Here is a 14716-nt window from a genome sequence, read left to right on the forward strand (position 1 = left end):
ACCACACGATTCACTTAATCACTGTAGTGATTTGCTTAACAGCTGCGGCAGAAAAGTTTGTAAAATGGGGCAAAACTCACTTAATAACTGTAAAAGTGAAGTCTTGTACTTAGGCAAGAGAAACCAAAAGATACACCTATAGACTGGGTGAAACTAGGCTTAACAGCAGTGAGAGGGAACTTGGAGTCTTAGTGGACAACCGGCTAACTATGAGCCAACAGTGTGCAGCGGCAACCAAAAAAGCTAATGCAATCCTAAATTGCAATTAACAGAGGGATACAATCAAGATCAAGAGAGGTACTAATACCACTCTATAAAGCCCTAGTAAGGCCACACCTAGAGTACTGCATCCAGTTTTGTTCACATTATAAAAAAGATGTTGAGACTCTAGAAAACGTACAGAGAAGAGCAACCAGGATGATTAAGGGACTGGAGACTAAAACATATGATGAACGGTTACAGGAACTGGGCCTGGCTAGTCTAGTGAAGAGAAGGACCAGGGCAGACAGGATAGCAGCCTTCTAATATTTGAGGGGCTGCCACAGAGAGGAGGTGGTCAGGCTATTCTCCAAAGCACCTGAAGGCCAGACAAGAAGCAAAGGGTGGAAACTGATCAAGCAGAGATTCAACCTGGAAATAAGGAGGAATTCTCTGACAGTGAGAACAATCAACCCATTGAACAAAAGTTGCTTTCAGAAGTTGTGGGAGATTCATCACTGGAGGCTTTCAGGAAGAGACTGGACTGCCATTTGTCGGAAATGGTGTAGGGTCTCCTGCTTGGGAGGGGGGGGTTGGACTAAATGACCGTCAAGGTCCCAACTCTGTTAATCTAATGTAATCTAAACTACCTTGCTTATCAGCAGAAATTTTAAGCTTCATTGTGATCATTAAGTTGAGGACTTAATTAAGTTGAGGACCTTTAGGGCAGAGGCAATAGTAGAGAAATTTCTCCGGGACTCATCCAGTTGGAATTTTGTAAATGATGGAGCTCTCAAGACGTCATCCCTGCCTGACTGTCATGTAACGGGATGAAGACAATTCCGTAGGGAGCCTTGGTAGGGCTTTAAAATAGTTTACCCAGTTAAAGAGGTGAGCAGAATTACCTTTCTTTTGCTCCGGGTACTTTCTTCTTGACAGAGCTGGCAGGGTTTGGATTTTTCAGAAGCTTGCTCCTAAAAAGCATTGAAAATACATCTTATTTATCCATATTTTGGGGTCATCCCTTCCATTCTTCCCATGAGAGAACAACCACTTGCCCTTAGCTAAAAAGCCTTTCCATTCAAGCGGGCAACATTCCCCCTTTCAGTTCTGCACTGGTCACATCAAAAAAAAAACCTTATAATAACTGAAGGACGCAATGCAGCCAAGGCCTTCAGTATAAGCCAATGATGGAGAACCTTTTTGTTGTGGTGTGCCAAAAGTGCACGCATGTGCCGGCACCCACAATGCGATGCGCGCCCCCCCTGTGCATGCGCACACAATACTCCCCCCACCGCCCCCTTATCTGCACTGCGCATGCCTCCCAGATGATTTTCAGCCCGTTTGAGGCCTTTTTTGGCCTCCCAGAGGCTCGAGGGAAGCCTCTGCAGCCTTTGCAGACCAAAAAAATGGGCCTGTTTTTAGGCCTCCAAATACCAGAAGTGACAAAAGCAGAAATGACAAAAAGGGCCCATTTTTCAGCCTCCGAAGGCTGCAGAGGCTTCCCTTGAGCCTCTGGGAGGCCAAAAAAGGCCTCAAACGGGCTGAAAACCAGTTGGGAGGCATGCGCATGCGCAGTGCAGGTAAGTTTGACTGGGGCTTGTATGCCCGCACAAATGGCTCTGCGTGCCAACTGTGGTATGCGTGCCATACATGTGCCATCACGGGTATAAGTCAAATTTTTAAACTCAAAACTGCCAAAAATACAGGTAGTCCTCGATGTACAACTATTTGTTAGATGACCATTCAAAGTTACGACGCCCACCCCCCCCAAAGCAACTTATGGCCGTTTTTCAGAGTTACAACCGTTGTAACGTCCCTATGATCGCAAGATCAAAATTCAGAAGCTTGGCAACCGGTTCATATTGATGATGACTGCAGTGTCCCAGGATTGTGGGATCCCCTTTTGCGACCTTCTGACAAGTGAAGTCAATGGGGAAGCCAGATTCACTTAACAACCGTGTCACTAACAACAATGGCAGTGATTCACTCAATAACAATAGTGAGAAAAGTCATAAAATAGGGTAAAACTCAATGAACAAATGTTTCACTTAATAGTGGAAAATTTTGGCTTAACTGTAGTTGTAAGGAAAGGAAAGGAAGGAAAGGAAAGGAAAGGGAAGGAAGGGAAGGAAGGGAAGGGAAAGGGAGAGGAAAGGAAAGGAAGGAAAGGAAGGAAGGAAGGAAGGGAAGGAAGGAAGGAAGGGAAGGGAAAGGGAGAGGAAAGGAAAGAAGGAAAGGAAGGAGGAAAGGAAAGGAAAGGAAAGGAAAGGAAAGGAAAGGAAAGGAAGGAAAGGAAGGAAAGGAAGGAAAGGAAAGGAAAGGAAAAAGGAAGAAGGAAAGGAAAAGGGAAGGGAAGGAAGGGAAGGGAAGGAAGGGAAGGAAGGGAAGGGAAGGGAAGAAGGGAAGGGAAGGGAAGAAGGGAAAGGAAAGGGAGAGGAAAGGAGAGGAGAGGAATGGAAAGGAAAGGGAAGGAAAGGAAATGAAAGGAAAGAACCTTTGGGACATCATAACCACATTTACAGTGGCTGAAATTTCGAAGTTCAAACCACTCACTTGTTTTATTTTATACCTTTTTTCTTTAAAATGCATAAAAACTCAATATCTACATGAACAGTGTGTTATCTGGTACAATTAATTTTGAAAAATAATAATAGTAATAATATCACTAATATTCGTACCATTAATAGTAATCACATAATGATATTTGTTTATCCATACTAATAAAACCTTCATTATATAGTTGAACATTCTCTTAAATTTTTGAGTTTCTAACTTTCTGTTTCTATTATCTAACCATTGAAAAAAAAAACAAATCCCAGTTTCAGTGTTAATCTATCCATTTCTGTGCATTCTAATATTTTTTAATTACATTTTCCTCTGTTGGGATCTAACTGGAAACCAGTCCAACTGTTGCAGGGAGGTGGATGGGTGGGAAAAATCCAGATCCTTTCCCAGAATTAATAAAACCTGTTACTTACCTGCTCGTCTCGCAGGACAGGAAACACGCTGCAATATAAGATATTGATTTACTTCATCTCCATCTTGCAAAAACCAGGTATTAAATATGTGCTGATTTCCTGAATCATTATACAGGTGGTCCTTGACTCATGACCGGTTGCTTAGCAACTGTTTGAAGTTATGACAAGACTACCCATGGCTTCTTACGATCCAGGTTCAAAGTTTTGACAGCCCCCTCCCTCCATCACAGGACTGCATTTTGGAGGGCTCAGGAACCCCCCTCATGACCATTTGCAATGTCCCAATCGTGTGACAGACCACATTTTACGGGGGGGCTTTTTTGTTGCTAGAAAGCAGTATTTACTTCAGGTTTCTGTCAAGAAACAGCTATTGCAAGACAATGGATTCAGTTAATGACTGCAATGTTGGCTTACCAACTGCCACAAAAAAGGTCGTAAAATTGGCCCTGGCTAAGACAACCAGCATAACTTATGACCATAATTCTGCCCTCAATTACAGTCATTAATTAAGATCTAGAATTAAAGAGGCCTCGCTAAAGAGTATCAGGCCATCCTGGTCTTTGTAGAATCTATTTAAACTGGAATGATACACTAAGAATGTTCTGTAGCAAACGTAAGATAAGGTTTCATATATATATATGAAAATGACTTATGACTTATAAGCGCCATCATTATGTCTGCTTGCTTAAGAAAAGCCAAAGCCTGTGATTTTGGATTTAATCCATACCTGCTTGAAAGCACTGTATTCTCTTTCACTGATGCTCTCGATTGGGAATCTCCTTCTAGGTGCCTGTCGCTTGAATCCTATCAAAGCAAGGAGTATATTGAAGAACCGAAGCAGAATAACCCAAAACATTCTTTATTTTGAATACGATACCTAAAAACAAGGGGTGGCAACCTTTCATTACGGAATTATTTTTTTCATCACAGCAATGGCAATAGCGCTTAAGACTTATAAACCTCTCTATAGTGCTCAAGCACACTCTCGGTTTACAAAGTCAGCCTATTGCTTCCAACAATCTGGGTCCTCATTTTACGGAGCTCAGAAGGCTGGAAGGCTGAGTCATATGACAGCAGTCTGAATCCCAGCCACAATTAAGGAACACTAACTCTAAGCATCCAGTTTAAAAAGGAAGCAACATTAAGCCAGAGAGGTATAGAGCAACAAACAAGAATCATTACTATCTTTGATCCTGTCTTCTGGATGCCTTTGTTACGGCTGAACAAGCTTTTGTTATCTGGAACTCCGTGAGGCAAATGTGGCCACTGTTCCCGTTCTCGTCTCAATTCAGCTTCAAGCTGGCCTCTGGAGCAACAAAAGGAGAAAATATGTTAAATATAACACACACACAACCACAGAAACACACACACACACACCAAAAAGGTTCCCATTCTTTCTTTTCAGAACTATCTTTTTAAAAAATGACCATTTTAATTTGAACAATAATAGAAGAGTAATTGAACAAGGCCAGTACAAGACCAGCGAGTCTTAAAATCGATTTTGTTGTCCGTTTGACTTTATATCATCTCTCTGCTATTTGTCAATGACCCTGTGTCTTTTTGCAGGCTTCCAGTCAACCTAAAACAGACATAATGATGCTTTAAGGCAAGGATCTCCAAATTGGGCAGATTTAAGATTTGTGGACTTTAACTTCCTGGCTGGGGAATTCTGGGAGTTGAAGTCCACAAGTCCTAATTCTTAATCCAACACGCAGGTACCATATGTGTACAATTTTCACCAGGTTTCTGCCTGTTTTTGTGCAGCAATTTTAAAATCTAAGGACCCCAACCTCCAAAATGCAAAACTTCTAGGCTTATGCACTAAGCATGATTCAGCACTGAGCTATTCCACTCCCATCTTCCGCAAAATACAGTTACATTGATTGCCTTAGGTAGAAATCCAATATACAACATGCTTACTTGAGAATAAATCCCACAGATTTTATTGAGGCCCCATGCTGGTAGACTGATAGATAAAGGACTATAATTATAACATTCTGCAATTTCATATTTAACTTCTGCTGTGGATTTATTTTACAACGTCCCCTGCAGTGTGCCATTGTAGTAAATTTCATTCAACTGTATGTATTAGTTCGCTTAGTTCACTTTAATAGTATTTGTTTTTAATTTGCACTGTAAATAGCAGCAGATTATGATATTCATAATTCATAATTTGCATTGTAAATTGCAGCAGCAGATTATGATATTCAACTTATATAGGCCTTGAAACAAATAAAGCATTTAAAGAAATATTACTTTGAAGTACACAGAATCATTTTTCCCCCCTGTAATCCCTTGCATCAGGGTAGAATTGAGGCCACCGAATGGAGCTCAAGCATTTACTGGCCGGATGCCCTTCCTAACACCTATGCAGAGTTCACAGCAGACAATAACTAACTGAGCCCAAAGACAGAAATATCTGCCTCTACCTCAGATCAAACTCACAGCCTCCCGATTGTGAGGCGAGAGCTCCACTGCTAGGCCACCATGCCGCTCTATGCAGGATCACTTTTAATGAGAAGTAAATGCACCCCAAAAGTATAATGTATATGCTTAATTTATTTCCATTTCATTTCCATTCTGATGAGTCCTCCAGCATTTACCGTCTTTGTCTGACCACCTCAGACAGTGGCACCCAGTGGGGTCCTCTACAGTTTGGTAGTTTGCTTACAGACGTTTCATCACCAAACTAGGTAACATCATCAGTGCTGCGGGTGGGGTTTGTTCCCTATTTACATACAATAGATTGCCCTGCCAGTGTTGAGTGGTATATGGTTTCTCCTTGGTACTTCCTGGATTTGAGCCAAGCTCACAGAGCACCTAATCCAGGGGTCGGCAACTTTAAAGACTCAAAGAGCCACAAAGGTCCAAACCGGAACCCCCCCATTCAATTCTGGAGCCAACCGGAAGTCTGGTTCCCCCACCATAGTGTCTCCTCCTCCTAGCGTAGCATCTTTTTCCTCTGCCAACCGGAAGTCTGGTTCCCCCACCATAGTGTCTCCTCCTAGCGTGACATCCTTTTCCCTCTATCCCCGTGATGGCGAACCTATGGCGCCTGTGCTGGAAGTGGCATACAGAGCCATCTCTGCGTGCCTGTGAGCCATCGCCCCAGCTCAGTTCCACTGCGCATGCATGCGTGCCTCCCACCAGCCACCTGATTTGCAGGTATCTGTCACGGGTGGAGGGCGGGGTGCATGAGGGAGACGTGTGTGCATGCGCTGGGGGCAGGTGGAGTGGGGGGGCGCATGCATTGCATTATGGGTGCAGGCATACGTGCATGCTCTCTTGAATGCATGCACGCACTTTTGGTTTGCAACGACAAAAAGGTTAGCCGTCACTGATATTATCCTAACCTAAAGCTGTATCTATTGTGGAGCTGACTGGTGACAGGGAGCCGCAGCAGAGGGATGAAAGAGCCCCATGCGGCTCCAGAGCCGTAGGTTGCCGACCCCTGACCTAGTCCATCCAGATGGAAAACTCCCACCAACTAAAGATACCCAGAGGAAGGGAAACGGTTCTCTCTTCACCGCTGCTTCGTAAGTTGCTCCACTTCGTCTTGAAGGCTGTTGATCTTGTCCCCAAATTCCTCCTTGAAGAGCCGATTGTCCTCCTGCAGAGACTGGCACTCCCGCTCGGACAGCTGCAATCTGGGTATGAGCCATATGAACTTGTGATAAAAAACAAAAGCTATGGTAGGGGGGAAAGACCAAATTGAAACCATAAATAAAAGAAAAGGCGGAGTGAGAGATGGAGGGATGAGCGCGGGAGAACGAGGAGGAGGAGGGCGGGGACCAGAAACAAAATCTAACGGAGGACTAAAAAATAATAAATAAATAAAAATGGCGGAGGTGAACCAGGCAGAAGGAGCGTCTCTTTTCCACTTTTTTTTATTCTATTACTACAGTTTACAGTCATTAGATGATAAACATAAAACATCACTTTTATTATCCATAGTCAAAAGCAAATCTCAAGTACAGAGTAATGTGAAAAGGTCTTGGTGGGTTCTTTGTTACGTTAACACGCAGCTTTATACAAATAACTGGAACTCGTGTCAAGGGGTACCTAGGTTATTAGTGTGTTTGCCTAGCCTCGTTCACAACCGTTACATTAAGGGAAGCGCGCAAAGGTTCCAGGCCGAAGGCAAAGTTGTGGGCGGTTCGTTTTAGGGCTCCCAGACTATTTCGGGGGCTGTTCAACAAGAAGAAAGGGGGGGGGGGGGGCAAAAGGATACTATCACAAGACACAAACTGATTTTTGGCTACTTGAATCCACCAACCGGGGGGGCAAATATTTAGGACGAAGGCGTCACTGGAGGGTAGTCAGGGAGAATGAATTGTTCTTCCAAAATAACGCCACCGCCAGCCTTTCCGCTTTTGAAACGGGCTCAAGAATTTGGTCAGCCAAGGGGCGCCATCGGCAAGGTAGGGGTCAACTCGCAAAGCTTTCCCGACCTGCTCCCGAGTTGCCATAGGCAGGGGGATGGGAAATCACGCCTCGCAGCTGCACCGAGGACTTCACGCCTCAGTCGAAACAAGATGCAGCCTAGCCGCCCGAAGCCAAGGCCATCTCCATGGAGACCCGCAACAGCCGGAGGGAGGCCCGCCAAATTGCTTCGTTGGGGAATGTGACTTGGGGGGAGGGAGGAAACAGGGCCAAAAGCATGGCGCGAATGGGGTGAAGTCAGAGCTGGCTTCACTGAGTTCGTGCCAACATGGCGCCCCTAATAAACAATTGGATTTTTCTTGCACAATGGCTTGAGGCTCCTGATTTTATTAGGGCGTTGGTTGGAACCTTGACAGTAGGACTTCCCAATACAGTAGAACCTCTGGTCATGACCATAATTTGTTCCCTAACTTTGACGATTTTTTCGTCTTCTAATGTTTCGTCTTCAGGAATTTCTGGATCCAGGGTTGTGTTTGATCGCCACCTAAGTACATCTTCGTGACCAGATTCAAAACTTTTGTGATATTTTTGGCCGGAACCCAATTTGGTCATGGTCAGAAGCATTTGTGACCAGAGGTTCTACTGCACTCATGAGGGGATTCTTAGGAAGTATCTCTGGGTGGAAAACAGAAAGGTCCGTCCCAGGTGGGCCACCTGTACATCCAAGCTGGCCTTTTGGTTACTGCAGAGGAACTTGAGGCGTTGGTTAGGGGGGCGTTAAAGAGGTGCCCGTTGGCTATCAAAGCTCAACCCTCGTCACAAGAGCCAGAGGCACAATTTCTACCGTAGAGAAATTGTGCGAAGATAATTTTCTCTGCTCCCACTGGAATCGAACCGGCCCATGTGAGGATCGTCTCTCACAAAGCGAGTGAGGAACAACCTAGGAGTTAATTTTCAATAGGTTGCAAAAGCCAGAGGAAAATGGGCTACACAAAAGAAAAGGGCAACTAGCCTCTTTTATGGAGCAGAGAGGAGTATGGGATACAGGACAACATTATCTATCTAAGGCCTCTTCTTGCAATGTAGCAATGGCTGAAATTCTGTAGCTTCTAATTTTCTTCAATAGTATTCACTTATCCAAAATTCTTGGTTGTTTTATGAGTTTAAGTGGTTTCAGTCCTGCCTGCGGAGTGAAGCCTGACAGCCGGCAAGCTAACATCTAATTTCTAAGGAATTGTTGCATTTTTCCTAGGAGCAAAGGATGACTTCAAAGGATATTTTAAATAAAATGGGTGCGTGTCCCAAATGCGTTTTTTTTTCAAGAGGCCACTGAGCTTTCTGATTTTTCTTTGAAGATGTTTTGCTTCTCATCCAAGAAGCTTCTTCAGCTCTGACTGGATGGTGGGGAATGGAAGGATTTATACTCCTTGCAGACAGCTGGTCGTTTGCATCCTTCTAGAGAGTCACTGAGGCCACGTGGAGGTTTTTTTGTGTCCTCCAAGTGGCCTCAAGGAACCTTTAAAGGGATGCAAATGACCATCTGTCTGCAAGGAGTATAAATCCTTCCATTCCCCACCATCCAGTCAGAGCTGAAGAAGCTTCTTGGATGAGATGTGAAACTTCTTCAAAGAAAAATCAGAAAGTCCAGTGGCCTCTTGAAAAAGCACCTTTGGAACAACCATGACCTGGATGACTGAGAATCTCCAGAGACAAATGGGTCTGTGGATTAAAAAAATATGAAGCGGTCTATCTGTATAATTGGCTAGGCGCTAACCTTGATTAATTTTGAAAAGCTTAGCAGATCTGCTCATCACATGGATGGACAACTACCAGAGGTTATCAGGGTTATAAGCTTCCAGGTTATAAACATTCCAGAAGTTAAATGAAAACTGCTATTATACAACTGGTATTGCCAAAACTGTTGGTCATGATTGTGAAGTCAATCAGAATTGACTTTTACTAAAAGGAAATTTCACCTACCCTGTTTGGGAACAGTTAATTTCCCTTCTCTTGCAAAATTTCGAGGGTGTTTTTCCACCCCTAAATTTATTAACTGGTGATTATCAACCAGAAGACATGGCCAATGGTTTTATGAAAACTCGAATTATAATTCTAGGGCATTCTCACAACATTAACGATATCCCATTTAAGAGATTGTAATGAAAATACTAATACTTTTGGATAGGATTTGAACATGCCATCCCCAAATCATTTTTTTTTTCTAGGTTCAGAAAAATGAATGAATAAATAAATCTGACGGGTAATGTCGGACAGATTTATAAGCTACGAAGTGAATCAGATTTTACAGCCATATGGATTTTAAAATCAGGCTATAATATTTTTTTGTTTCCATCTTTTTTTTTATGCATGTTCCCATTTTCCTGGACCAAGCAAAGGTGGTTTATATAGGATGAAACTATTTTAATGCTAATGGGAATTTAGAAGAATACATCTTTTACACACGCACACCCCATTAAATAGGGATGTGTCCTAGGTTTATTCTTCCCCAAATCCTCCATCAATATAGCCCCAAGTATTTCTTAGAAATGCTGTAAAAACTTTTGGAGGGCACTTGGTTGAAGAACAATTATTAAAGATGAGGAAAAATAGTTTGGGTAGTTTGAGAAATGTTGATAATTCTCCACGCACTCGCTTACAATCACCTCAGATTTCATCAGAATTAGGAAAAGAAAAAAATACATGGTTGAGTTACAGCATGGTGCTTTAATAGACTTCTAAGGCTTAGATGCTCTTTCAGTACAAGTCCTAGCAAACCCCTTGTTTGATCAAGATCACTCTGAATCAAAAGCTAATAGCGGCCAGAGATAGCTTTAAACACAATGGCCAAATAACTTTTCGCTGTAGTTGCTTTTAGTCAAAGAGTGATCCGCAATAAAACACTACCAGTTCTGTTTATCCTTTTTTTATATATATTTATATATGAAAGGGACAATGATTCAGTTTTTTCTAAAAGAGTGAGGGGAAGGGAAGACACACGTATTATAAAAGTCAACCAGGAAATGAGAATCACTATATTTTTAGGGAGAAAAGGCAGAGGTAGAAGTCAATGCAAAGAAAAAGATGGGGTGACCAATTAGAAAAATAGCTAACAGCTAGATTTTGCATCCATGTCACCTAAAGGGGATAAATAAATCATTTCCCCTGTTATGAAAGCGGCCTGCATTGGCCGGTTATCTTAGCTTGTCCTCGGATTGCTAAAAAAAACATCTAGTTACAACTCTTGAGCAATGAAAATTGGTGTATTTTGCATCGTCTGAACTCGGGGAGGTGGGGGGGGATGTCTTCTGCATATTCCTTAATACCCATCCGCCCACGGCTATACAGTCAAAACAAAAGGATTTTGGTCATTCCGACGGAAGGGCAGGTAGCCTTAAAGGGAAATTCTTGCAAAAGAGAGCAAGATGAGGGAATTGTTCTCAACTACAAGCCGAGCAAGAATGCAAGCAAGGGCGAGTCCAGATGGAGTTGACTCTATTCTCTCAAAATAATTTTCACCCGGCTTCAATTGGAAGGATTTTATTCCTAGGAATGGGAATATTTTTGCAGGCCACCACCACCCTTCAACCTTTCTAATCAATTTCAATTTACAAAACATCCCGAGTCAAGGCTCAGGTAGAAAAGCCTTTGGTTAATAAGGGCCAAATGTTCCTAAAAGCAACTTCTAACCCCAGTGTTTGTCTTTCCTGCTTATGACCCAGGGGAGACACCACATCTATAAAAAACATGGTTTCCTACAGGCTCCCAAACTTCTCTGCCTGTTTTTTTTTTTGTTTTTTTCCCCCCCATCTACTTCACAACAGGGAAACCAAGAATTTCTTCCTTTGAAGTTGAACATTTTGGGGTGAGGCTGGAACATGGCTCTATTTTTCTACATCATGTTGTAAAGGCTAAAAAAGAAAAAAAAATCGTGTGGTATACAATTGCATGTATATAGTCACAAATCTGATTTTATCTTATTTTCTTTCTGGAGTACTCGCTGATCAAATTGCTCCTATTTTAATAAAGTTTTTAAGCATTAACAGTGGGGGAAAGGAAAGCCAGAAGTTAATTTTTCTATTTCCGAATAAAACCTTTAAAAAGAAAAAAGTCCCATCAAATTCCACTTTTCAACTTTTGTGACAACACGTAATTCTGACATCTAAATTCTCAATTTTTGTTTTTGCTCTTCGCTCGTAAGGGAGCTCGGATGTCAGAGTTGCGGTGTGATCGGCTGCAAAAATTAAAATGTCTAGTGAGGCTTCTGAATTAATTTGTTTGCTGCGCTATTTAAGGTTTTTGCCTGTTTCACCAAATCTTTTTCGCTGTAAGGAGGGGGGGAGAAATAAAAATGATACGTGGAAAAGGGAGTTGGAGTAGAGAAAATATGCAATAAAAAAAAACCAGTTAATCCAGCAGATATCAGTGGTTATATATTACAGTACTTTAAATAAGCACAGCTTAAATATAATTCAAACTTGATCTTCATTTCCTAAGAAGAAGGCACATTAGTACATATCTTACATAAAGTTACATATTTTCAAAGTTGAGGAATGATGTACATGTTTCAGAACCTTTTACAGTTGCCCTTGATTTACAGCCTTTTTGTTTAAGGACCATTTGAAATTACAATGGCACTGGAAAAAATGACTTACGGTCGTTTTTCATACATGACCACTGCAGCATCCCTGTATTCCCATGATCAAAATTCAGACACTTGATAACTGGTTCATATTTATGACGGTTGCAGTGTCCCATGATCCCCTTTTGCGACCTTCTGACAAGCAAAGTCAATGGGGAAAGCCAGATTCACTCAACAACCGGATTACCAGTTTAACAAGTGCAGTGATTCTGTCATGCCCCTGGTGGAGACTGACTCTGAGGGAGAGGAGGAACAGCCGCTAGGGAGTGGAAGGGTAGCTCCGGAGGTTGTGGAGGAGGCTGGGGAAGGGCAGAGGCCGGCTGGGCAGTCAGAGGAAGACCCAGGCCCATCCCCTTTCCATCCTAAGGTGCGCAGGGAGGAGAGGATAACGGAGAGACAGGAATGGTGTGGTCTACAGGGGAGGAAAGGGCCTTGATCCTCTTCATGGGCTGCAGCTGTGAGAACTGGTTAAAAGGACGGACATGCGTATGGGCCAGTGCTGGAAACAAAGTGTGGAAATATCTCTAGTTTGTCGTTCCTCTCTGAGTTTGGCGTCCTTCCCAGTGTGTGTTCCGATATCTGTGGATGTCTTCAAGCCCTTATCTTGCCTGGTTCCCTTAATTGTTTTAGTGTGGTTTGTGTTGTTTTTACTCTTTATAATTTATAAGCATTTTTAGTTTAAACGGCATTTCCTCCTTTCTGTAATTGTTTGTGAGGGAGTTTTTTGTCTCCAGTCAAGGATATTTGGAGCTTTGAAGGAAAGTGAAGGAATAAAAGGGGCTTCACCTGTTTTCGTGATTGTGTTTATTTTGTATCCCACCCTGGGTCATCACAGATTCACTGAACAACTCTGGCAATAAAGATTGTAAAAACAGGGCAAAACTCACTTAACAAATGTCTCACTTAGCAACAGAAGTTTTGGGCTCAATTGTGGTCGTACGTCAAGGACTAACTGAACTGTCAAATGTTTTCTCAAATTGCAGGCGTTTAATTTATGTGGTCCAACTCAGAGATCTCATTAAGCCACAATGTGATATGCTTAGCATGTCACACCACCCAACCATCATGGACTGCAAATGATGGTTATGGCCTGCCAATGACGGTTATGGCCTGCCACGGTGTGTGATGCCAACTATTGGCGGAATATTGAACAAACCTCATTATGCATCCATTTCATAGCACATTACTTATCAATTAAGATTTCAGTTTATAAAGAAACGGAGAATGTACAGTTACATCCTGATTTTTCCAATTTTACATTAAATTATCAATCTCAGTTGCCAAAACTTACTGTGCACATAAGATTTAAGAGGAATATATTTGTAATTGATTATTCTGGGGTATTTAAATGAAGAACTCAGAACCTGACCTTTATTGGCAAGTAATTTTATTCATAGTGCTCCCCTTTAAATACTATCATTAAATCAGAATGGCTCAGACTAGCTTAGTTTTAGCCTGTGTCATGTCTGGAGGTGGTCAGATTAAGAGGATTACATTTTTTAATTAGAACTACCCTGTGTCTTCAAATAGATTGACACTGATCAGCAATGGCTGAAAATGTTAGGAACTGTAATGCTGGTGTATTTGGAAATGTATCAGTAGTCCTCAGCTTATGACCACAATTGAGCCCAAAATTTCCACAGTTAAGCAAGGCAGTTGTTAAGTGAATTTTGCCCACTTTTACAACTTTTCTTGCCAGTTGTTAAGTGAACCACTTAACCAGTGGTTAAGTTAGTAACACGGTTGTTAAGTGAATCTGGCTTCCTCATTGACTTTGCTCGTCCGAAGGTCACAAAAGGGGATCACATGACCCCGGGATACTGCAACTGTCATAAATGTGAGTCAGTTGCCAAGCGCCTGAATTTTGATCACATGACCACCGATACGCTGCAATGGTTGTAAGTGTGAAAAACGGTCATGTCACCTTTTTCAGTGCTTGTAATTTCAAATGGTCACTAAACATACCGTTGTAAGGCAAGGACTACCTGTATTTAGTTATAGAGTGGCCATACAGTATGTACATTAAAGTCCTGACTGCCATTCTACTATTGGTTTTTGCAGATGCTGCTTAAAACTCTGTTAAACCCCAAGCAAAGAATCAGGACAGAATTCAGTAGCAACACAATTGTTTCCGCTTATGGGTGAATCCCATCCTTGAGAAACCCTGCAGAATTTTTCCTTCTCTGGGAAAAATGAACATGTCATATGTGGGAGACAAACGAGAGGGTACCTGTAGATGGCAGTAGAGAGCTACAAAGCCATACAGCTCTTTGCTGCCATCTAAAGCTGCGGAGGATTGCTGCAGAACCCAAATGATCTACATCAGGGTGTCCAAGCAGGCATATCTCAGAACCGGAGGTAGACAAGTCAGAAAACTTGACTTTGGAGACGGAGCTCAAATTTGAAAATCAAACACAGGCATATTCAGAACGTAGAACTCAGAAGTCAGAAAACCTTTGGAAGCGAGCTCAATTTGGTTCGACAGCAGGAAAACCGTTTCATTTTCAGATCCGAG

At 42.3% G+C, this 14716-nt stretch overlaps 1 protein-coding gene across 11 annotated transcripts in view; it reads right to left on the reverse strand.

Moving 5' to 3' along the window:
* The window catches only part of RUFY3 (RUN and FYVE domain containing 3), a 69842-nt gene that overhangs the window by 3518 nt on the left and 51608 nt on the right, over positions 1-14716 (reverse strand). For 4 of the 11 annotated variants that reach the window (XM_026717176.2, XM_026717175.2, XM_026717179.2 and 1 more), the window contains 5 exons: positions 6707-6826; positions 4362-4485; positions 3907-3983; positions 3180-3207; positions 1104-1172 (listed from right to left, as the gene is read on the reverse strand). In XM_026717176.2, coding sequence (XP_026572961.2) covers positions 1104-1172; positions 3180-3207; positions 3907-3983; positions 4362-4485; positions 6707-6826 — 418 coding nt within the window. Of the gene's footprint in view, positions 1-1103; positions 1173-3179; positions 3208-3906; positions 3984-4361; positions 4486-6706; positions 6847-9933; positions 11885-14716 lie in introns of those variants that run through there. The other 7 variants (XM_087935759.1, XM_087935760.1, XM_087935758.1 and 4 more) reach the window with 4 other exon arrangements.

This window comes from Pseudonaja textilis, chromosome 6, assembly GCF_049901715.1.
Source record: "Pseudonaja textilis isolate UNSWEBS1 chromosome 6, rPseTex1.2, whole genome shotgun sequence".
Taxonomy (NCBI): Eukaryota; Metazoa; Chordata; class Lepidosauria; order Squamata; family Elapidae; genus Pseudonaja; species Pseudonaja textilis.